Source organism: Schistocerca piceifrons, chromosome 11 (genome assembly GCF_021461385.2).
Source record: "Schistocerca piceifrons isolate TAMUIC-IGC-003096 chromosome 11, iqSchPice1.1, whole genome shotgun sequence".
Classification (NCBI taxonomy): Eukaryota; Metazoa; Arthropoda; class Insecta; order Orthoptera; family Acrididae; genus Schistocerca; species Schistocerca piceifrons.
This window is the reverse complement of record NC_060148.1, coordinates 9362381-9385810: the sequence shown is the minus strand read 5'-3', so window position 1 is coordinate 9385810 and position 23430 is coordinate 9362381. Positions and strand designations below refer to the sequence as shown.

The 23430-nt window shown below is 45.3% G+C and overlaps 1 protein-coding gene across 2 annotated transcripts in view; it reads left to right on the top strand.

The window, feature by feature from the left end:
- The window catches only part of LOC124720160, a 92047-nt gene extending 69186 nt beyond the window's left edge, over positions 1-22861 (top strand). Inside the window, exon 9 of one of the 2 annotated variants that reach the window (XM_047245469.1) lies at positions 22264-22861. In XM_047245469.1, coding sequence (XP_047101425.1) covers positions 22264-22422 — 159 coding nt within the window. In that variant the 3' untranslated portion in view covers positions 22423-22861. The remainder of the gene's footprint in view (positions 1-22263) is intronic. The other variant, XM_047245468.1, reaches the window with a different exon arrangement.
- Positions 22862-23430: the final 569 nt, after the last annotated feature.

Sequence of the window (23430 nt, the reverse complement as noted above, 5' to 3'; positions counted from 1 at the left end):
AATGTAACTGGTTTGTCTGACCCAAATGTTCAAATGTTGACAGTAAAAACGGTGAGCAGTTAGGTTCACATTACAAAACGGCTAATTTATAACACACAATGTAAAACATGACTTGATCAGTGTGTTTTGTATTGGCTTAAGAGCATAGCATTGGATTACAGAAGACAATATTTATGAAAAATTTAACTCTTTCCTTTCCGCCATTCAGCACATTGTCCTACTCCCCCTTCAAATGAAACACATCCATGGACAAAGAAAGTGGTTTTGTTATTGTTATTCTTTCATTCTTGGGTAAGTCTTTCATATCTACATAATGACTGCACCCTATGTCTGCTTGTTGTAGCCTAACTTCGCTTTCCCCATATAGCTTTTAGGCACCTATATCCCAAACACTCTCGCGTCCCCCCCCCCCCCCCCCCCCCTGCATTATCTAATTTACAACTTCTGGTACCTCAAGACGTGTACTATCGATCTCTCCCTTACATTTGACAAATTATGCCTTAAATTTATTTTCTTCCAGATTCCATTTAGTACCCCTTTATTATACCCATCTGATCGTCATTCTTGTGCAGCACACATTTCAAAAGTTTCTGTTCTCTTGTTATCCACACTGTTTAGTGTTCACATACTAAGCAGACAAATACTCCTGGAAAGCTGGAAAGTGCTTCCTAACACGTAAAAATTTGTCAGATTACGCGAGACTGTATATTAAGTATGAATTAAAGTAGGAAATTGGGGGGGAGAAATTTAACGTGCACATTGAAACTAAAAGTTAACCTTTGTGCCAAGTGTAAGCTGCTGGTTCATGTGGTTGCTTGTAGGGGGTGTCCCTCTTACAGCTCATGCTTTCTTTACGCTGTGAGTGTAGAGTTAAAATGATGACAACATGGCATTGTAAGGTTTTTTATGTTCTCTGTTAAACACATGCAGTTCAGTTGCATTTCAAATCTGTCATAAAGGGCACACAGACACTGCAGTTCACCGTTGGCCCCGAAGGTCGTGTGATCTCGAGGGATGTTTTTATGGGGTGGTTTGTGTAAGACCACATATATTGTCATTTTTCCCTGTCTAGTCTGTAGGACTGCGTACGTTCAGATTGCGAGCACTGTTACTCTTAAATTCTGAATTGCTGCATCTTAAAATAATGTTTCAGACAAACCGTGTAGTTTTCATTATTGTGGATTTCTTCATTTGTAGTAGCATGCTGGGGTCTGGAAGACATGACAAGTTGGCAACTTTCTACTAAATCGGAACCGAGTGAGGTGGCGCAGTGGTCAGCACACTGGACTTGCGCTCGGGAGGACGACGATTCAAACCTGAGTCCGACCGGCCAGATTTAGGTTTTCCGCGATTTCTCTACATTGCGTGCCGGTTCGTTTGAAAGGGCACAGCCGACTTCCTTCCCCCTCCTTCCCTAATCTGATGGGAAGCTTGCCGTTTTGTTCCTTCCCCCAAATTGACCAACAGATTAAATTGAAAGTCACAAAACTTTCACAGCTGACCAGATAACTGACAGCATGGTGAAAGCAGGCGGCTTTGTCATTCTGTACAGTATCTTGTTACAATAATTTATAATGGGACATAGCAAATCTAAGGCACACAGCTACCAGGAGATCTCCACGTGGGTGAAGAATTCCTTGTATTTTATACGTAATATTTACACTAATCAACCAGAACACAATGACCATTTCCTACTATAGGCGAGAGCGGTGTCACCTGGCGAGGAACGACTGCTAGAAACAAGAGTCACACAAGCACAGTGCAGGTAGTATCGGTGAGCGTGCCGCCCGTGTGTAGAGTGGGGAATGCGTGCAATCTGTCGGAGTTCGACCGAAGGCAGCTCGCGATAGCCCGGAGGCTCGGCACGACCGTATCGGAAACTGCACGACTCGTAGAGTGTTTGAGGAGTGCTGCAGTGAGTGTCTTCGACACGTGGCGAAACAGAGGTGAAACTACGTTCAGGTGTCGTGGTGTTGGGCGGCCACTCCTCATTACAGGTTCGGAGCCGTAGGCTCGGCAGACTGGCAGAACTAACGTCGGAATTTAATGCTGGGCAGAGTAAAAGTGTGTGTGAACCTGCAGTGCCTGTGACCGTCGGCACCGGGCATCGGTGCAGTGGTAGAGTGGGGCCGACGGGAGGGAGCTAAACCGTCGTCTTCCCCGCAACAGCTCTTAGGCACCTGTACTGTGGGACAGAGTAAAGCTGACGGTGGTTCCCGTATGCTCCGAGGAACGTTCACGTGGGCACCCGCGGGTCCAGCGGACTCCGTGCGAGGCACCGTGACGGCCGAGTAGCGTCGGGCACCGGTTGCTGACCGAGTACTCCCCTTCACGAAGACTAGGTTTCCCGACAGCAGTGGCATTTTACAGCAAGATTGTCCAGGAGTTGGATGATTTCTGTCAACTCCCTCTGACGACCTTTGAGGGCCTCATTGCTTCAGTGCCGAAGGTGGACGTACCAGCTATTACAGGGTGTATACGACCCGGGACAACCAGGAAATCTGGGAAAATCACGTGAATTTTTTCATCCGGGAGAAAACTAGGAAAAATTCCAGGAATTTTTCATTGTTTTAGCTTTCAGTTAAATTTTTGTAATTTTGGCTGCTAAAAATTGATCTCTAGCAAAGAATGTTACTGTATCCTGCTACCGGGTAATGATACTGCAGCAATAAAATATAAACGGAAAAAAAATCAGTGGCAAAGGAAATGCACCATTTACAACAACAAAACATAGCGCATGCACACGTGTCTGCAAACAGCAAAAATATGTCAAAGGCCTTAGGGCGAAGACTACGTAAAAACTTAGTAACAATAAACTGTTTTCTACGAGTGTGACATCACAACTGCTTACATTAGGTTCATTTGACCAGTTGCCAGCGGGCTCATGTGCGTGCACAGTCGACTCGCGTATGAGCAGTACTTTTTCCCGCTTCCCGCTACTTCAAGTGTGGCTGTTAGTTGTATCGGCAGGTAAGCAGCGAGCAGCCAGATGGTAACGAGAAAAATTTTTCTCACACGTCCTAGCTGCCAGATTCCCGCATGCGCAGAGTTGTCTGGTGTGTAATTGGGGGGGGGGGGGTTAGTCTCTACGTGACCCGTGTTTGCGTTAAGTGAGTTCACTGTTTCCTCTTCGTTTACAGCTCCCGTGTCAAATGAAAACAAAATGGATTTCCGCAGCCAGGCGCTATCAAATGAATTATAATACATTCACATACTTACGGAGGGCAAAAATATATTATTAGTTTCAGTTTTCTGATTTGATTTTATTTCCAAATTATTAGCAAGCATTAATTGCCTTGCAGAACAGTGAAGTTATTTTTGTCAGTTTGCTAAGGAAATTTTGCTTTATTAATTTTTCCGCTGAGGCAGTCAATTTATTTGAAACGAAGTGTTTTGCTCCACAGTATTGGCTAGTTCCAACTGTTCGCCGAATTTCAAGTACGTGTTTTCATTATCTGCCATCTATGGCATTATGCCATAATAAAGAACCAAATATGAGATAGTACAGTACTGGTACTCAAAAGAAAATTTACACCCCAAAAACCACACTGAAAAGCTTAATATCAGGTGGGACCTACTTCATTGTGAATCTGGAAAAAATCAGTGTTCACTTCAAGCCGAATTGTGCATTTTAGTATGGTTTACGAAATTCCAATGCTTTTGGAGTATCCTCTGATGTCCTGTTTCTTTTATGGTGTAATGTAAGCTCTCTTAGTGCTTTATACACATGAACATGCGGGCTTCCTACACCACTGCAGCTGCCCCCGCGCAATAATGCCTGTTTTCTGGCACTCTGGCAACTTCTAAGTCGAATCTATTTCTAACAGTTTCAGGATAGTATTGCGAACAGTGGTGTGTGCTCACGCTACGTAACGGTGATCTTGCTATTGGCTGACTATAACACGTGTCCTATGCTCTGAATATCTGCAGTCATCGGCTGGTGAGTGGACACGGCACAAGATATGACTGGCTTACAAAAGGACATGGCAATCTCAGTTTCAATGCACCGGAAACTAACATGCTGTGTTTCGTGCAGTTCGAATTTATACTTCCGTAATAGGAAAATATGCAGTGTATATGTTGCTGCACATCAAAAGTCTTTCCAAAACTTCTCTCCCCCGATAATTTTTTTTTTTCCTCCTCCTCCTCCTCCTCCTCCTTCTTCTTCTTCTTCTTCTTCTTCTTCTTCTTCTTCTTCTTGGGAAGTTCTACACCAATGTGTAAAACATTAACCATTCAAAGGAGTGATAAGTTTTACAATTTCAGAGGAAAAATCTATGGAAAACCTACTGTCACTTAGTACGGAAAAAGTGTATTTTTACCCAGGAAAAAGCAGTTTTTTTTAAAATGGGATAACTGGGAATAATCTGGGCATTTTTTTTTCCCTTGTCTACGTATACACCCTATATCAGGTAGGTGGTCGTAATGACCTAATGCAATCTAGGACGCTGCAGCACGAAATACTGCCGAGCTAGCAAGTTCTACAAAGCGTAGTAAAACTGCTACTGTTCCACGCTTGAGATGTGTGGCATCAATCCCTACCAGTTCACGGGCACAAACAGTAACAAAACTTACAGACAACTTGCGATTGTAAACTACTTAACCAATAAAAATACTTCAACTAAAGCAATCATCGTACATTGGTTAGGTAGCTATTGGGTAACAGACTTTGTCACACAATGGAAAATTTAAAGTGGAATGTAAGAATATTATAAAAAGGGTATTTACCACTCGCCGTATAGTGGAGATGATAAGTTGCAGAGAGACACAACAAAAAGACTACCAGAAATTGAGCTTTCGGCCAACAAGGCCTTTGGGAGGGGGGGGGGGGGAGGGGGGGGGGGGAACTAAAACTCGTACACACGTGACCACAGTCTCTGGCTACTGAGGCCAGAGACACCCTAACTCGAATTTTCCATAATAATTTTGTACATCGCTCACGCAGTCTGACTGCAGCGAGCTCTGGTAAACCAGATTACACCTCTAGTTTACTCTCTAATTCCACAGTTAACAAGCTTTTCTTTTTCTACATCCAGTAAGTATCACTTCCTGTCACGAATTTCACCAGTTGTTGGATATATCCAGTTGTTACAGTTCGTTAGCATTATTAATCACAGCACATCCTTAACCACTCTATCACTGCTGCCAGTAAGCAAGAGGAGTTATAATTTTAGGGCAAAAAGTAACCTGCTGCAGCACTGGTTGCTATACTCCCTTTCTAAGTATTCCCTACATTCGGAACACCACACACACCTCATACAATTGCATCCTCACTATTCATTTATTAACCCAGTATGTTTTATGGAAACACAGTAAATTTGCTGGAGCATTCAACTTGCATTATGCAGCTACGGAGTAAGCGTCAAAACCAGTAGTATTCTACTTTGGTAGAACTCTTTCCTCAGAAGGCTACTTCTGAACAACACCCAATTTTGAGAGATATACGGGGTTAAAGCCGCCGGACTTGCCGGACTGGTAACACCATTTTGTCAGAGGACTGAAGTTAGCACTGTCCGGCTTGACTAGCACTTGGGTGGTTGACCTTCCTGCTCTGCCCGAGTGCTGTTGGCAAGTGGGTGCAGTCAGCCATTGTGAGGACAATTGAGAAGCTATACAAATAAAACAGTTTCTGCATCAGTATCGTGTTTATTTTGTCACTACATGTTTTGATGGTTCACACAAAAAAGCAGCCTGCCCTCAGTCTGCGACTGTGAAGACACGTGTACTCTTCCCCGACACCGACCTTATAAACAAACAGTTCTCCTCCTGAAGACAATGCTATGACCTGTCGAAAAGCGTAGTGGCAAAGAAGCAAGTAGCTGCTGCGGAAACTGTTTTACTTGGATTGCTCAACAGTCACAACTCTCATGATGCTGTTCCTTCTGGAGGAAATATTCAATTGAGGAGCTCCTTGATTGAGGAGTAGTGGCTCCGTTGACAATCAGGCAATGGCCGGGAGAGTAGTGTGCTGGCCACATGCCCCTCTGTACTCTCCAATATACTCCTCAGCTTTCTACTCGCTGTACCCCCTGCAGGTCCGGTTGTTAGAATCGGCCCGAGGTATTCCTGCCTGTCATACGAGGCACAAAAAGGAGTTTCACACGTTTCGGCCCTAATGTGATGGTCGCCTGTAGGGTATGACCTCCATTCTTCAAAATTTTCCCGAAGAGCGCACCAATTGGGGAAGGGCGCCTTACAAGCTGCATAGTGTCCATTGTGCATCGAGATCTTTAGCCCACTTTCTCATCGTCACATTGCAGTCCTGCCCATTCTCCATCTCTTGGGCGAGGACACCTTCCTGGGTGCATTTTCCGCCGTGCACTATGCAGTTTCATTTCTTGCGAAGAGGATGACCGTGGACTTCTTTGCACCTCATATCGTGCACGGTAGCCCGTCTGTTGTGGTGGGGCCGCCGTGTACCCTGTAGGTTGTAGCCCCCTGACCACACAGGGATCGCTCTGCTGATGCCTGCGCTACTAACTCCCCACGTATGCCGAGGGGTAGATGCCCATCCCCCTGGGACATCGGGACTCCCAGCAGTGGCCGTCCTGCCAGGTGGCCTTTGCTGCGGCTGGGTGGCGCCCTTGGGGAGGGCCCCTGGTCAGTGTTGGCATTGGGGCGGATGACACGTGATGAAGCGTAGTCCATCATCTCTTGCTGGTGGTGAAACACCAGCAGTCTCTAAGCGATCACGAGCTCAACTCAATGCACAGAAGTATGACCCAAAATTGTTCCCCTGCCTGGTCACACCATTGGAGGGACGTCAGGCTAAAAATGGCAGTGCATCTTATTCGTCCCGGTACCTTGTATGTTCGAGAGCTGATGGGGAGTCGTTCGTGATGATAAAGCCTCAGTTTCTTGTTGAGCATTTAGAGGACAAGTTTGGGGAGGTGGAGGGCTTGTCCGAAATGAGATCTGGGTCAGTCTTGATCAAAACAGCATCCTCTGCCCAGTCACGGGAGTTACTCGCTTGTGACAAGCTGGTGGATGTTTCTGTAACCATCGCGCCCTATAAGAGATTAAATATGGTCCACGGTATCATAATTCAGAGACCTTCTTCTGCAGTCAAACGATGAGCTGTGCGCTAATTTAGAGCGGCGAGGTGTATATTTCATCCAGTGTGTCCACCAGGGTCTGTAGGATAATCAGGTTTTTTAGGGTAATACATTGCCCGAGAAGGTCAGGTGAAGGTCTATCGGTGTGATGTAAACCCCTATATCCCTCCCCCGATGCGGTGCTGGAAGTGCTGGAAGTTCGGCCATATGCCTTCCCTGCTGTAATTCAACGTCGCATGCCGAGATTGCGGATGCCTGTCACATCCAAATACTCCATGTGCCCCCATCTGTGTCAACTACAGAGAGCACCATTCTCCTTGCTCACTTGCCTGCAGGATTCTCCAGAAAGAAAGGAAATCGTGGAGTAAAAGATCTTGGGCAGACTGACCTACACTGAGACTAAGAGAAAATTTGAACGCCAGCATCCTTGCATATGACATTGTCTTACGCTGCCGCTAAAACAGTTCTGGCACCATTAGCTCCGCCAACCCAGGTCACCTCTCCGAGCCCCCTTGATGGTGAGGATTTTCCCTCCCTGTTGCTCCTGCACCACCTACTTTGGGAGCAACACCCCACCAACCATCGGGGACATCTGTCCCCACTTCTAAGCCGGAGAAGCGTAAGTCTTCTTCGGCTTCTCTCACTAGGAAGGGGTCCCTTGGGTCACTCGCTTCCCAGGTTTCTTCTAGTGGGAAAGACGACACCCACCAGTGGCTGAAGAGCTCAAAAGCAGCTGGTCGTAGAGCTTCACGCTCATCCTCAGTCCCGGAGACTGAGCCCGTGAAGTTCTCCCAGCCAGATAAACCCAAGGAGCAGCGAGAGAAATCCAAAAAGAAAACCCTTAAGACCAAGGAAATTGTGGTGGCACCCACGCCACCACTACCTACAAGCTCTGCAGCTGAGGATGGGGTGGAGATTTTGGTGTCCGCTAAGGACCTAGATCTCGCCATATCCCCAGACACAATGGATGTAGACTGCTCAGGTAATAAATCGGTGGCAGCAGGTGACTCTGAGGCGTAAATTGCCTCATTGAATGTTTCATGCCTTCCCAGTTTCACGATGTCTTCCTCCAGTGGAATTGCAGCGGATTTTTCCACCGCCTGGCTGAGCTACGGCAACTGTCAAGCTTTACACCTGCTATCTGCATTGCCCTCCAGGAAACCTGGTTCCCAGCAATGCAGACCCCTGCCCTCCACAGCTATAAGGGATATTGCAGGAATCGTAGCGACTATAATCGAGTGTCAGGTGGAGTTTGTGTTTAGGACTTAAACTCGGTTTATAGTGAACATGTGCCCCTTCAAACCCCTCTTGAAGCTGTGGCTGTCAGAATAAGGTCAACGCAGGAAATAACTGCCTGCGATGTATATCTTCCTCCCGATGGTGCGGTACCCCTGAACGTATTAGCTGCACTGATTGATCAACTCCCTAAACCTTTCCTACTTCTACGAGATTTTAATGACCATAACCCCTTGTGAGGTTGTACCATGCTTACTGGTCGAGGCAAAGGTGTCAAAACTTTAATGTCTCATTCGACCTCTGCCTCTTAAATACTGGGGTCGCCACACGTTTCAGTGTGGCTCGTGGTAGTTACTCGGCCATTTATTTATCAGTTTGCAGCACAGGACTTCTCCCATCTTGGTTGTGACCACTTCCCCATCTTCCTGTCACTGCCCCAGCATCAGGCACACGGACACTTGCCCAGATGGGCTTCGAACAGGGTGAACTGGGGAACTTTCACCTCTGCTGTCACGACTGAATCTGCCCCACACAGTAATATCGATGTGAGCAGGTGACTGGCACAATTGTTTCTGTGGCAGAAAACGCGATCTCTCGCTCTTTAGGGTGCCTGAGCGTAAGGCAGTCCCTTGGTGGCCGCCTGAAGTTGCTGAAGCAATTAAGGAGCGTTGGCGAGCTCTACAGCGGCACCCTTCTCTGGAGCACCTCATTGCCTTTAAACGGCTCCGTGCCCGCGTTTGCTACCTTATCAAACAACAGGAGGAGGAGTGTTGGGAGAGATAAGTCTCCACCATTGGGTGCCACATGTCACCTTCCCATGTCTGGGCAAAGATCAAAGGTATTTTCGGGTACCAGGCCCCAACAGCTGTCCCCAGTGTTACCATAAACGGCGAGTTATGTACCGACGCAAACGTGATTGCCGAGCACTTTGCTCGAGCCTCTGCGTCGGAGAATTACCCCCCAGCCTTTCGTACACTCAAACGGCGGCTGGAAGGGAACGTCCTCTCATTCACTACACGTTGCAGTGAATCCTATAACGCTCGATTTACAGTGTGGGAGCTCCTCAGTACCCGTGCACATTGCCCTGACACAGCTCCTGGGCCTGATCGAATCCACAGCCAGATGATTAAACATCTCTTATCTGACTACAAGCGACATCTTCTCGTCATATTCAACCGGATCTGGTGCGATGGCGTCTTTCCATCGCAATGGCGGGAGAACACCACCATTCCCGTGCTCAAACCCAGTAAAAACCCGCATCGTATGGATAGCTATTGGCACATCAGCCTCACCAGTGTTCTTTGTAAGCTGCTGGAACGTATGGTATGTTGGGGTTGGATCCTGGAGTCATGTGGCTTGCTGGCTCCATGTCAGGGTGGTGGCTTCTGCCAGGGTCGCTCTGCCACTGATAATCTTGTGTCCATCGAGTCTGCCATCCGAACAGCCTTTTCCAGATGGCAACACCTGATTGCCGTCTTTTTTTACTTACGTAAAGCATACGACACGACTTGGCGACGTCATATCCTTGACACATCGTATGAGTGGGGTCTCTGGTGACCACTCCAGATTTTTATCCAAAACTTCCTGTCGCTCCGTACTTTCCGTGTCCAAGTTGGTGACTCCCATAGTTCCATCCATATCCAGGAGAATGGAGTCCTGCAGGGCTCTGTATTGAGTGTGTCTCTTTTTAGTGCGCTTCAGGCAAATTCTGGGATGGTTCCTTTGAAAGGGCACGGCCGATTTCCTTCCCCATCCTTCCCTCACCCGAGCTTGATCTCCGTCTCTAATGACCTCGTTGTCGACGGGACGTTAAACACTAATATCCTCCTCCTCTCTTTTTAGTGGGCATTAACGTTCTAGCAGCAGCTGCTGGGCCCTCTGTCTCACCTTCTCTGTATGCAGACGACTTCTGCATTTCATACTGCTGCTCCAGTACTACTGTTGCTGAGCGGGGCCTCCAGGGAGCCATCCACAAGGTGCAGTCACGGGCTCTAGCCCACGGCTTCCAGTTTTCAGCCACAAAGTCGCATGTCGTGCACTTCTGTCGGCATCGTACCGTTCATCCGGAACCCGCACTTTACCTCAGTGACAATCCACTCACTGTAGTGGAGACCTATCGATTCTAAGAAATGGTTTTCGACGCCCGATTGACTTGGCTCCCTTCTATTCGTCAGCTTAAGCAGAAGTGCTGGCAGCACCTCAATGCCCTTTGTTGTGTGAGTATCACCAGTTGGGGTGCAGATCGCTCTACACTGCTGCAGCTCTACGGAGCCTTTGTCCAATCCCGAATTGACTATGTGAGTGTGGTTTATGGTTCGGCAGCACCTTCAGCATTGCATTCACTTGATCCCGTGCACCACTGTGGGGTTCGATTAGCGACAGGAGCTTTTAGGACGAGCCCGGTGACCAGCGTAATCGTGGAGGCTGGTGTCCCTCCATTGCAGATCAGACGTGCGCAACTGCTCGCCAGTTACGCAGCACACATTCGTAGTTCCCCTGAGCATCCAAATTACAGTCTCCTTTTCCCATCCACGGTAGTCCATCTCCCACATCGGCGACTGACGATTGCGATTCGCGTGCAGTCCCTTCTCTCCGAACTGGAGTCCTTCCCTTTACCATCTCTACTTGTGGTCCGTTCACGTACGCCTCCGTGGTGTATGCCTTGGCCGCAGCATCGTCTGGACCTTTTGCACGGCGCTAAGGACTCTGTTAACCCCGCCGCTCTCCGCTGTCACTTCCTCTCGATTCTTGATGTGTTCCGGGGCTCTGAAGTGGTTTACACTGGTGGTTCAGTGGCTGATGGTCACGTAGGATTCGCATATGTTCATGGAGGACATATTGAGCAGCACTCCTTGCCAGTTGGCTGCAGTGTTTCCACTGCATAGCTCGTGGCCATACCTCGTGCTCTCGAGTACATCCGCTCATGCCCTGGCGAGTCATTTCTACTGCGAACTGACTCGTTGAGCAGCCTACAAGCTATCGACCAGTGCTACCCTCGCCATCCTATGTTAGCGTCCATTCAGGAGTCTGGCTGTGCCCTGGAACAGTCCCGCCATTCCGTGGTGTTGGTGTGGCCCCCAGGACTCGTCAGAATCCCCGGCAACGAACTTGCCAACAGGCTGGCCAAACAAGCGACGCGGAAACCGCTTCTGGAGATAGGCATCTCCGAAGCTGACCTGTGTTCTGTCTTACACCACAGCATTTTTTGACTTGGGTAGATGGCATGGCATCACAGCACGCACAACAAACTGTGTGTCATTAAGGAAACTACAAATGCGTGGAAATCTTCCGTGCAGGCCTCTCACAGGGAATCAGTTGTCCTCTGCCGGCTCCGCATTGACCATACGTGGCTAATGCGAGGTTACCTGCTCCATTGTGAGGACCCACCTCAGTGTCGCTGTGGCTCCCAAATGACAGTCGTCCACCTCCTGCTGGACTGACCACTTTTAGCCGCTCTGCGGCAGACTTTATTTTCCCAACACCCTGCCTTTGGTGTTGGGCAACAATGCCTCCAAAGCAGCTTTAGTTTTACATTTTATCCGTGAGAGTGGGTTTTATACTTCTGTGTTGGTTTTAGCACGTTTTCTTTGTCTCTTTGTGTCCTCCTCCCTAGTGCTTTTAGGGTGGAGGTTTTAATATGTTGCAGTGTGGCTGGCTTTCCCTTTTTATTCTCGTGGTTGGCCAGCCAGTGTAATCTGCTTTCACGTTTTGCTCTCTTCTGTTTCTAGCGTGTGTCTGTTTTCTTGTCCTCTTTTGTTCCTTTTAGTGTATGTTGCCTTCCCTTCGTTCTTGTGGCTTTTCATTTCTTTGTATTTTGTGTTATATGTTTCCTCCGTTTTATTCTCACACTTGTGGCATTGTTTTATTAGGAACAAGGGATCGATGACCACTTAGTTTGGTCCCTTCTCCCGCCTTTAAGCCAACCAACGAACCTATTCATTGGTTTTGTTTATTGCATGCATATTGTGCTGCTGAAACTTCCTGGCAGATTAAAACTGTGTGCCCGACTGAGACTCGAACTCGGGACCTTTGCCTTTCGCGGGCAAGTGCTCTACCATCTGAGCTACCGAAGCACGACTCACGCCCGGTCCTCACAGCTTTACTTCTGCCAATATCTCGTCTCCTACCTTCCAAACTCGATATGTATAATTAATTCATCTGACATAGTTATCTCTTGGATAACTTAAATTCAGTTTTGGATAACTCTGGCAATGTAATGTGTGTAGTATACTTTAAACAATAATTGCACTAATTAGTACTACTTATTTATATTCAAATCAATACAGTATTCATATCTTCTAACAAAACAGTTCAAGGTAAATACCAATTTCTTATTGATTCACATAGGTGTGACTTCACTTCAGAGCGTATTTGTAGTTTGCTAAGACTGTCTGAAATAGACTAATCAGTAGCCCCACTGTTGCTGAAGCATTAACTATAGGTAGAATACTGAGGAAAAATATGAAGAAGATAGAATAGTAAAGATGAAGTATAGTTGTATGTATACCAAAATATGAAGTAATATGACCTGTGCTTACGAGCTCATCGTGCCTGTGGTGTTGAAAAGCCTAGACCAGTCAACCCACATACTTCATTTTGCTTAATATAGGCATGAGGGCATCTACCTTTTATTTCAGAGCTTCCTTGTTACCTTCCATAAATATTGAAAATTATTATTTGATGTAATATGAATTTCAAATGCGGGTCTATAGCCAAATCTGACTGTCCTTTTAGTAAATAATCACTTTACCAAGTGTCAGCGCTGAAGCTGTCGTAACATGGGATGAGGTAGCTAACAGAAACAGGGACGCGGATGGGAAATCCGGTTAACGTGATTTTACTCTCTCTACTCTCTCGAACTTAATTTGGCTCACAAACGGCACAGTTTATGAAAATGGATACGTGTAAAATTCCTACATTAGCCCAAGTAAAATGCACATTTCCTTCCTTGTTAATATGCTAACATGTTGTTCTGTGTCCAATGTACAGAAATGTCCATTCAGTGAAGACATTATCTTATAAAAGTTCACGAAGTCGAACAAACTCTTTCCTGACAGAGAGCGCACTTCTGTTTACATAACATCAAATATTACAGAAATTGTTTCTTTTATTTAATAATAAAGTTCCACAACCTTTTAGAAAGTGTGAAAAGGTAGATAGAGAGGGGGGACGTGAACCCGCTACCTACTGCTTCGCAGTGTGATGTCCTTACCAACATTACACGGAAGTTCTGCTGCGAGAGATCTTGTATTTTTACGTTACACTCTTCTGAAGGCTCTTACCTATTGATACCAGTAGTTTCTGCCTGAAACCACCATTTTATTGTTTAAGTACCAGAGCCTTTTCGCTGGACACCACCAATTCTGTTGCAAAACACGCACGTCTAGAAGTACTCTGGGGTACTTCTGTGAATGTAATGCATTTTAGCAGACAGCATTCAAAGCAGTGATCGGCACGGAGATTTTGGAGTGGTAATTTATTCACTTTTGGGTTTGCTCCATCTTGTTGCGTAAAGTATTCTCCGTGGTTGTCTGTTCCTGAAATTAGCTATTCACAGAGTGACTGCACACATCTGCTTAGTCTTTGAGGTGTGAAAGTATTTTGAGTATTGTGTATTCAAATTTGATTGCCAGGATACTGAGCCAAGACCCTTATCTGAAGTAAATAGAGGTCAATACAGTGTCCTTTCTTTCAGACCTGTTCAAAAGGACAGACACCATATTGATCCTGCAGCCACTATTAACCAAGCCACAAAGTAGTTAATGTCATTAGCTGCCAGTGGCCATTCATTAAATTAATGTGGTACATTGATAATTTCTGCTGGACTGGGATTCAAGCCCAAGTCTCCTGCTTACAATGCAGATGAACTGACCACTGCACCATCTGGAGAGTGGTTACAGTAGCTGAATGGATTACTCCAACCTGCCTCCAAGACCTAATTCGTATCCACACAATATGGACGTAATACCCTTTGCCCATTATCCTCTTTACTTGCGACATTTTGACAATTCCTGTAAGAGTTGGAGTGTAGTGTCCATCTGCACCGAAGTGACCGTCGGCTGTCCTCACCTTCTGGGAGTCGGTGCGATCCTGCGAGAAGAGAGGATAGTGGGCAAAGGGTAGTGCATCAGAAGTGTGTGGATAAGTTGAGAATTTGGGTCTGACAGGAGGCATGCTAGTTTAGTCCGTACGGTTGCAATGATCAATGTGTCCGGTTGGCGCAATGGTCAGCGCATCTGCCTAGTAAGCGAGAGACCTCGGTTTGTATCCCAGCTGGGCACAAATTTTTAACTTTCCCCACTGGCAGATAATGTAATTAATACCTTTGTGTCTGAAGTAGTGAAGGATTGATGTTGTAATGTGATGTGAGAGAAAGTTAAGGTTTCGGTTTCTCTGGATACGTGAAATTTTGTTTCTACAATTTCAGTGGCAGCTTTGTAGTGTTATAAGTTACAGTCTGTTGGTTGCAGGTAATTTCCTAATTTTTTGAAAAATACATTACGGCACTTCCCTGCAACTGATAGTACAGAGACTTCCCTCCTGTATCAAAGACACCAATCGTTTCGTAGATTGTCGGAAACCTGTGCCCGTCACACTCCCACTGTAGTCCTTGCTTGTCCTCATTGGTGCCACCTCCATCTACTCGTACATCTCCCAGGTATGTGCTCTTTCTGCTGCTGAACAGTTCCTCAATCACCTGATTCCAAACCTTACTACCACAACCAATAGCATTTAAAACGGCTCATCAAAAATGCTTGTGTAGCTCACTGCATTGTGATGCTGAATTGCTGAGCAGCAAATACGGTTACTGTGGGCTGCTGGGGCTTTGTTGTAGAACTCATAAAACAGTCGTAGCCTTTCTGTGGTTCTGGCTGCCAATCTTCAGATTCATAGACTGTAATAAGTTCTGATATGTAATTGTTGTAGATTGACTTAATCATTATTCATTGACAAATTGTCTTCTAAATACGGTTAATCCTTCTCAGACGTAATTGCTGAACCACTTTGTCGTAATATTTCTGCTGTTGATTCTGTTGGTAAGCGCAATAGCACTATTCGTCAATGAATTTTTGTGCAAAAAATTGTCTTTTTGATATTTGTTTAATGTTTTCTCTTGTCCCAATTTCATTATTTCTCAGCACGTAATGTATTCTAGGTCCTTCCCTAGGGTGCCAAAATGAAGTGTTAAACATTTTATGATTTATGTGTTACGAAATGAGTATGTTCCGATTGTGAGTACAATCACACTTACACTCAGAGGAGCTAAATCTTGGAATAAGGTTATGATGACCGTAAAGTTCGCATTAATACGGACTTGCATTACTATTGCAGTACTGCACTGGAATCTGAAAGCTTTTATAAATTGCCGGCTTCGTGAAGAAAGGGGACTCTGGGGTCAAATTTAACAATATTAAGAAAATAATTGTTGCTATTATTATTATTATCAGGAGAAAGAAAACTGGCATTCTATGGATCGGAGCGTGGAATTCAGATCCCTTAATCGGGCAGGTAGGTTAGAAAATTTAAAAAGGGAAATGGATAGGTTAAAGTTAGATATAGTGGGAATTAGTGAAGTTCGGTGGCAGGAGGAACAAGACTTCTGGTCAGGTGATTACAGGGTTATAAATACAAAATCAAATAGGGGTAATGCAGGAGTAGGTTTAATAATGAATAAAAAAATAGGAGTGCGGGTTAGCTACTACAAACAGCATAGTGAACGCATTATTGTGGCCAAGATAGACACAAAGCCCATGCCTACTACAGTAGTACAAGTTTATATGCCAGCTAGCTATGCAGATGATGAAGAAATAGATGAAATGTATGACGAGATAAAAGAAATTATTCAGGTAGTGAAGGGAGACGAAAATTTAATAGTCATGGGTGACTGGAATTCGTCAGTAGGAAAAGGGAGAGAAGGAAACATAGTAGGTGAATATGGATTGGGGGGAAGAAATGAAAGAGGAAGCCGCCTGGTAGAATTTTGCACAGAGCATAACTTAATCGTAGCTAACACTTGGTTCAAGAATCATAAAAGAAGGTTGTATACCTGGAAGAATCTTGGAGATACTAAAAGGCATCAGATGGATTATATAATGGTAAGACAGAGATTTAGGAACCAGGTTTTAAATTGTAAGACATTTCCAGGGGCAGATGTGGGCTCTGACCACAATCTGTTGGTTATGAACTGCAGACTGAAACTGAAGAAACTGCAAAAAGGTGGGAATTTAAGGAGATGGGACCTGGATAAAATGAAAGAACCAGAGGTTGTAGAGAGTTTGAGGGAGAGCATAAGGGAACAATTGACAGGAATGGGGGAAAGAAATACAGTAGAAGAAGAATGGGTAGCTCTGAGGGATGAAGTAGTGAAGGCAGCAGACGATCAAGTATGTAAAAAGATGAGGGCTAGTAGAAATCCTTGGCTAACAGAAGAAATATTGAATTTAATTGATGAAAGGAGAAAATATAAAAATGCAGTAAATGAAGCAGGCAAAAAGGAATACAAACGTCTCAAAAATGACATCGACAGGAAGTGCAAAATGGCTAATCAGGGATGGCTAGAGGACAAATGTAAGGATGTAGAGGCTTATCTCACTAGGGGTAAGATAGATACTGCCTACAGGAAAATTAAAGAGACCTTTGGAGAGAAGAGAACCACTTGTATGAATATCAACAGCTCAGATGGCAACCCAGTTCTAAGCAAAGAAGGGAAGGCAGAAAGGTGGAAGGAATATATGGAGTGTTTATACAAGGGCGATGTACTTGAGGACAATATTATGGAAATGGAAGAGGATGTAGATGAAGATGAAATGGGAGATAAGATACTGCGTGAAGAGTTTGACAGAGCACTGAAAGACCTGAGTCGAAACAAGGCCCCGGGAGTAGACAACATTCCATTAGAACTACTGATGGCCTCGGGAGAGCCAGTCATGACAAAACTCTACCATCTGGTGAGCAAGATGTATGAGACAGGCGAAATACCCTCAGACTTCAAGAAGAATATAATAATTCCAATCCCAAAGAAAGCAGGTGTTGACAGATGTGAAAATTACCGAACTATCAGTTTAATAAGTCACAGCTGCAAAATACTAACGCGAATTCTTTACAGACGAATGGAAAAACTGGTAGAAGCGGACCTCTGGGAAGATCAGTTTGGATTCCTTAGAAATGTTGGAACACGTGAGGCAATAGTGACCTTACGACTTATCTTAGAAGAAAGACTAAGGAAAGGCAAACCTATGTTTCTAGCATTTGTAGACTTAGAGAAAGCTTTTGACAATGTTAACTGGAATACTCTCAAATTCTGAAGGTGGCGGGGGTAAAATACAGGGAGCGAAAGGCTATTTACAATTTGTACAGAAAGCAGATGGCAGTTATAAGAGTCGAGGGACATGAAAGGGAAGCAGTGGTTGGGAAGGGAGTGGGAAAGGGTTGTAGCCTCTCCCCGATGTTATTCACTCTGTATATCGAGCAAGCAGTAAAGGAAACAAAAGAAAAGATCGGAGTAGGTATTAAAATCCATGGAGAAGAAGTAAAAACTTTGAGGTTCGCCGATGACATTGTAATTCTGTCAGAGACAGCAAAGGACTTGGAAGAGCAGTTGAATGGAATGGACAGTGTCTTGAAAGGAGGATATAAGATGAACATCAACAAAAGTAAAACGAGGATAATGGATTGTAGTCGAATTAAGTCGGATGATGCTGAGGGAATTAGATTAGGAAATGAGACACTTAAAGTAGTAAAGGAGTTTTGTTATTTAGGGAGTAAAATAACTGATGATGGTCGAAGTAGAGAGGGTATAAAATGTAGACTGGCAACAGCAAGGAAAGCGTTTCTGAAGAAGAGAAATTTGTTAACATCGAGTATAGATTTAAGTGTCAGGAAGTCGTTTCTGAAAGTATTCGTATGGAGTGTAGCCATGTATGGAAGTGAAACATGGACGATAACTAGTTTGGACAAAAAGACAATAGAAGCTTTGAAATGTGGTGCTACAGAAGAATGCCGAAGATAAGGTGGGTAGATCACATAACTAATGAGGAGGTATTGAATAGAATTGGGGAGAAGAGAAGTTTGTGGCACAACTTGACTAGAAGAAGGGATCGGTTGGTAGGACATGTTCTGAGGCATCAAGGGATCATCAATTTAATATTGGAGGGCAGCGTGGAGGGTAAAAATTGTAGACGGAGACCAAGAGATGAATACACTTAGCAGATTCAGAAGGATGTAGGTTGCAGTAGGTACTGGGAGATGAAGCAGCTTGCACAGGATAGAGTAGCATGGAGAGCTGCATCAAACCAGTCTCAGGGCTGAAGACAACAACAACAACAACAACAATTGTTGCTACTCAGCACATAGTGGGGATGCTGAGTCACAGATGGTAACAGCAAAGGCTGTTGGAAAGTGAGCTTTCAGCCAACGAGGCCTCCTTCAGAAACACACCCAAGCACGCGCTCATGACTGCAGTCCCTGGCAGCTGAGGCCACAGTGGGACCGGTAGTGCAGCGCATGACGGGAGAAGCGATGGGCTGCCGGGGGTAAGGAGGAGGGTGGGGCAGCGAGGGTGAAGATAACGGGGCACGGGTGAGGGACGGTAAAGTGTTGCTTGTGGGAGGTGGAGAGAGGGTAGGGTAGGGCAGGGCAACTAGCTGCCTTTGGAAGGCTGGACGGAGGCCCAGGGGAGGGGGAGGGGGGGGGGGGGATGGAGGATAATGAGAGAAGTAAAGAGACTTCGGTACATTGGTGGAATAGAGGGCTGTGTAGTGCTGGAATGGGAACAGGGAAAGGGCTACATGCGTAAGGACAGTGACAAACAATGTTTGAGGCCAGGAGGGCTACAGAAACATAGGATACATTGCAGGTAGAGTTCCCACCTATGCCATTCAGAAAAGCTGGTGTCGGTGGGAAGGATGCAGATGGCACAGGCTGCGAAATTGTCAGTGAAACGACTGTCGCGTCGGTCGGCATGCTCGGCAATGGGGTGGTCCAGCTGCTTCTTGGCAACAGTTTGTCAGTGGCCATTCGTGCGGACAGACAGCTTGCTGGTTGTCGGACCCATGTAAAATGAAGCACTGTGCTTGCAACTAATCTTGGCGATCACACGACTGGTTTCACAGGCAGCCCTGCCTTTGACGGGATAAGTGATGTTTGTGTTGGACTGCAGTAGGTGGTAGTGGGAGGATGTATGGGACAGGTCTCGCATCTAAGTGTACTACAGGGATAAGAGCCACCAGGCGAGGGGTTTGACGCGGGGGTGTATAGGGACGGACGGGGATATTGCGCAGATTTGACGGATGGTGGAATACCACAGTCAGGGATTGGGAGGGGGAGGGGGGAAGATGGTGGGTAGGTCTTCTCATTTCAGGGCGTGACGAAAGGAGGTCGAAACCCTGGCGGAGTTGCTTCAGTCCTGGGTGGCACTGAGTCACGAGGGGAATGCTCCTCTGCGGCAGAGTGGTGGTGGGTGACTGGAAAGATAACACGTGGAAGATTTGTTTTTGTACAAGATTGGGAGAGTAACAGTCTGTAAAGGCCTATGTGAGACCCTCAGAGGGGGGGATTGCTCCTCACTGCAGATGTGACAGCTCCAGGTGGCTAGGCTGTACGGAAGGACTTCTCGGTATGGAATGGGTGGCAGCTGTCAAAGTGGAAGTATTGCTGCCGCTCGGTAGGTACGATGTGGACAGAGGTACTGATGTAGCCACCTTGGACGTTAATATCTAGGAAAGTGGCCTACTGAGTAAGACTAGGTGAAGCAAAAGGGGGAGAAGTTCGTGAGGTTCTGTAGGAAAGTGGATCCAGATAAGGATGTCATTAATGAATCTGAAGTAGGTGAGAAGTTTGGGATTTTTGGTGTTTAGGGAGTATTCCTCTAGATGACCCACGAATAGGTTGGCACAGAATGGTGCCATGCGGGTGCCCTTAGATTTGTTTGTTGATAATGCCTTCAAAGTACAAGTAATTGTGGGTGAGGATATAGTCTGTCTCCGCAACTAGAAAGGAGGTTGTAGGTTTGGAATCTGTCGGGTGTTGGGAAAGATAGTGTCGGATAGCAGTAAGACCGTGGGCATTAGGGATGTTAGTGTAACAGAAGTGGTACCGGTAGTGACAAGCGAGGCACCGTGTGGTAAAGGAACGAGAACTCTGGAGAGTAGGTGGAGGAAATGGTTGGTATCTTTATATAGGAGGGGAGGGTAGGTTGTGGGTAATAGGCTGAAGGTTTATTTCTACGAGAGCAGAGATTCTTTCAGTGGGGCACAGAAACTGGCCACAATGGTATCTTACGGGTTGTTGGGTTTATGGATTTTAGTAAGGGGTGAAATCTACAAAACTCTCCACCCTATCAGAGTTTCTCCAAAACCTCAGCACTATCTCCCCCATTCACTTCACCCGGTTCTACTCAACCCAACATACCACCTTCCTCGATGTTGACCACCACCTCAAAGAGGTCTTCATCAATTCCTGTCTATATCAGATCTACCAACCACCAGCAATACCTCCACTTTGACTGCAGCCATCCATTCTGTACCAAGAAGTCCCTCCATACAGCCTCGTCATCTGTGGCAAATATACTGAGGGTGTCATTCAGGCCTTTACAGACCGTAATTATCCTCCCAATATTGTATAAAAACTAATCACCAGTGCCTTATCTTTCCAGTCACCAATTACTCTGCAATCTCACAGTCTGGCCGCAGAGTAGCATTCCCTTCATGACTTGGTACCACTCAGGTCTGGAGCCACTGAATTACTTTCTCGACTACCTCTCACCGCGCCCTGAAACAAAGAATGTCCAATCCCCCCCCCACGTCCTCCCCCTCCTCCCTCCCCCTCCCCCTCCCGAAACTGTGGTATTCTGCTGCCCACCTAACCTACTCCATCCCTACACAATTCCTGCACCAAACCACTTGCATCTACGTCTACTACAGGAATGTGAGCCATGACGCAAGACCTATCTTGTACATTCTCCCACCACCACCACCTACTCCATTCTGAACCAAAGCCATGGCTACTTGTGAAACCAGTCCTGTGATCTACAAGCTAAGCTGCAGCCACTGTGCTTAACTTTACGTGGGCATGGCAGTTAACAAGCTGTCTGTCTGCACGAAGGGCCACCGACCTACTGTAGCCGAGAAACAGCTGGACCACCCCACTGTTGAGCATGCCACCCAAAAGTAGTCTTCATTTCAGTGATGCACGTTGTTTGGTGGTGATCGTGTGCCCAGCCGCCACTTTCGTCATGCTCGGCCTCCCAGGTCCCCAGACCTCAGTCCGTGCGATTATTGGCTTTGGGGTTACCTGAAGTCGCAAGTGTGTCGTGATCGACCGACATCTCTAGGGATGCTGAAAGACAACATCCGACGCCAATGCCTCACCATAACTCCGGACTTGCTTTACAGTGCTGTTCACAACATTATTCCTCGACTGCAGCCATTGTTGAGGAATGATGGTGGACATATTGAGCATTTCCTGTAAAGAACATCATCTTTGCTTTGTCTTACTTTGTTATGCTAATTATTGCTATTCTGATCAGATGAAGCGCCATCCGTCGGACATTTTTTGAACTTTTGTATTTTTTTGGTTCTAATAAAACCCCATGCCATTCCAAGCATGTGTGTCAATTTTTACCTCTCTATCTACACTATTCCATGATTTATTCAGTTTTCAAATTTATACTGACTTTTTGATCACCCGGTACTTTTAACTGGCGCAGTCATCATTCGTCAGTTAGGTAGACATTGGATAACACACAACTTTGTTTTCCATTTCAACATGCACAGTTCACGACGAGACCACATGGCGATCAGATTTTTGTAATTTTTTGTGTTTATGGTACATGAAGCTGTGGTGTAACTCAGGATTGGACAGCATATCATTTTCCACTTTTATCCCCTTAGGCCACCTGAAAATGTCATTTAGGTAGTTGTTAACTAAGAGTGGAACATGCCACTGTGTGCACCCTCGTTTGATATATGTGCAGATGGAAGCAAAAGGAAGCAATCTCGGCACATCGACAAGGCGCGATGGTGAACGCTCGTCTCCACCGGCCGTGGAGACCTGCTTATTCTTTGGTGCCGCAGCCTGGCAGTGCTCAGAAGTCGAGGAGAAAAGGGTTGCTGGCAGGAGTGGAAGTGATTGAGTAACTGAAGAATGGTTGAGAGAACTGTTACCCGATCTGTAATGTCAAAGCATCACACATACATGTTACGATCTATTGTGATCTACAAGTCGTGAATGATATGCATCTTCCGAAATTGTAAAAGTAATTGTACAGTAGAATTGGTGCTGTTGTAATACAGAATAATTATTACAAACCTGATTACGTCATTTCAGTAGCTTAAGTAGGCCAGAGCTCTCTTTCAGGACCCGCCTCAATTGCAAAAGGAGATGTCACAAGGCACGGTTTAGTGATGCTACGTAAGAAGTCCACTAAAGCAATTAACTTCAAGAAAGTTGGCCTAAAAGTATTTTGAAGGTGAAGTTGACACACATGCAACTGGGTGGAAAATCATAAATGCAGTGCAACCCAATAACAGCTACACTCCAAATGTAAACATGAAAAAGTTTTATTTGTAATTTTTTTTAATTTAAGCCGTCTTTATTAACAATATTTTATAAAAGATCACATTAAAAATCTATATTTACAATAAAAACTGGAGATTTTTTTGTGTAGTACATTATTAGAAATGACAATTAGATGTGTTGATAAGTATATATTTGGTGAATTTTAGATTTAAACTGCCTTAATGCCTGCTATTTAAGGCCATAGAAGCATGGTATACTGCGAACATACTTCTGATGAAAAAAATGATTTTAGTAGCTGGAGTTGGAGATCTTTGTTAATCTCGGCTTTTGAGATATTGCGGTGATGTATCCACAGAAACTTTCACGCATTTCTTTAGAAGTCAAATAACAATTCTCATGGATTTAGTTTTTAAAATGTTTTAATATGACTAAATATTTTCATAAAAAAATTTAATCCTGTATTTCACCACCTTCCTGGGTGGTTGCATTTCCAAAAAGCACTGAAACACAGTTTTTTTTAATTTCTAACTGAGAAGCCAAACACTCAATTTTTTAAAATGATTTCATTTTTATGAATGTTTTTATCCCCAATTTACCTCCTTAGGGGTTGAATTTTCAAAAA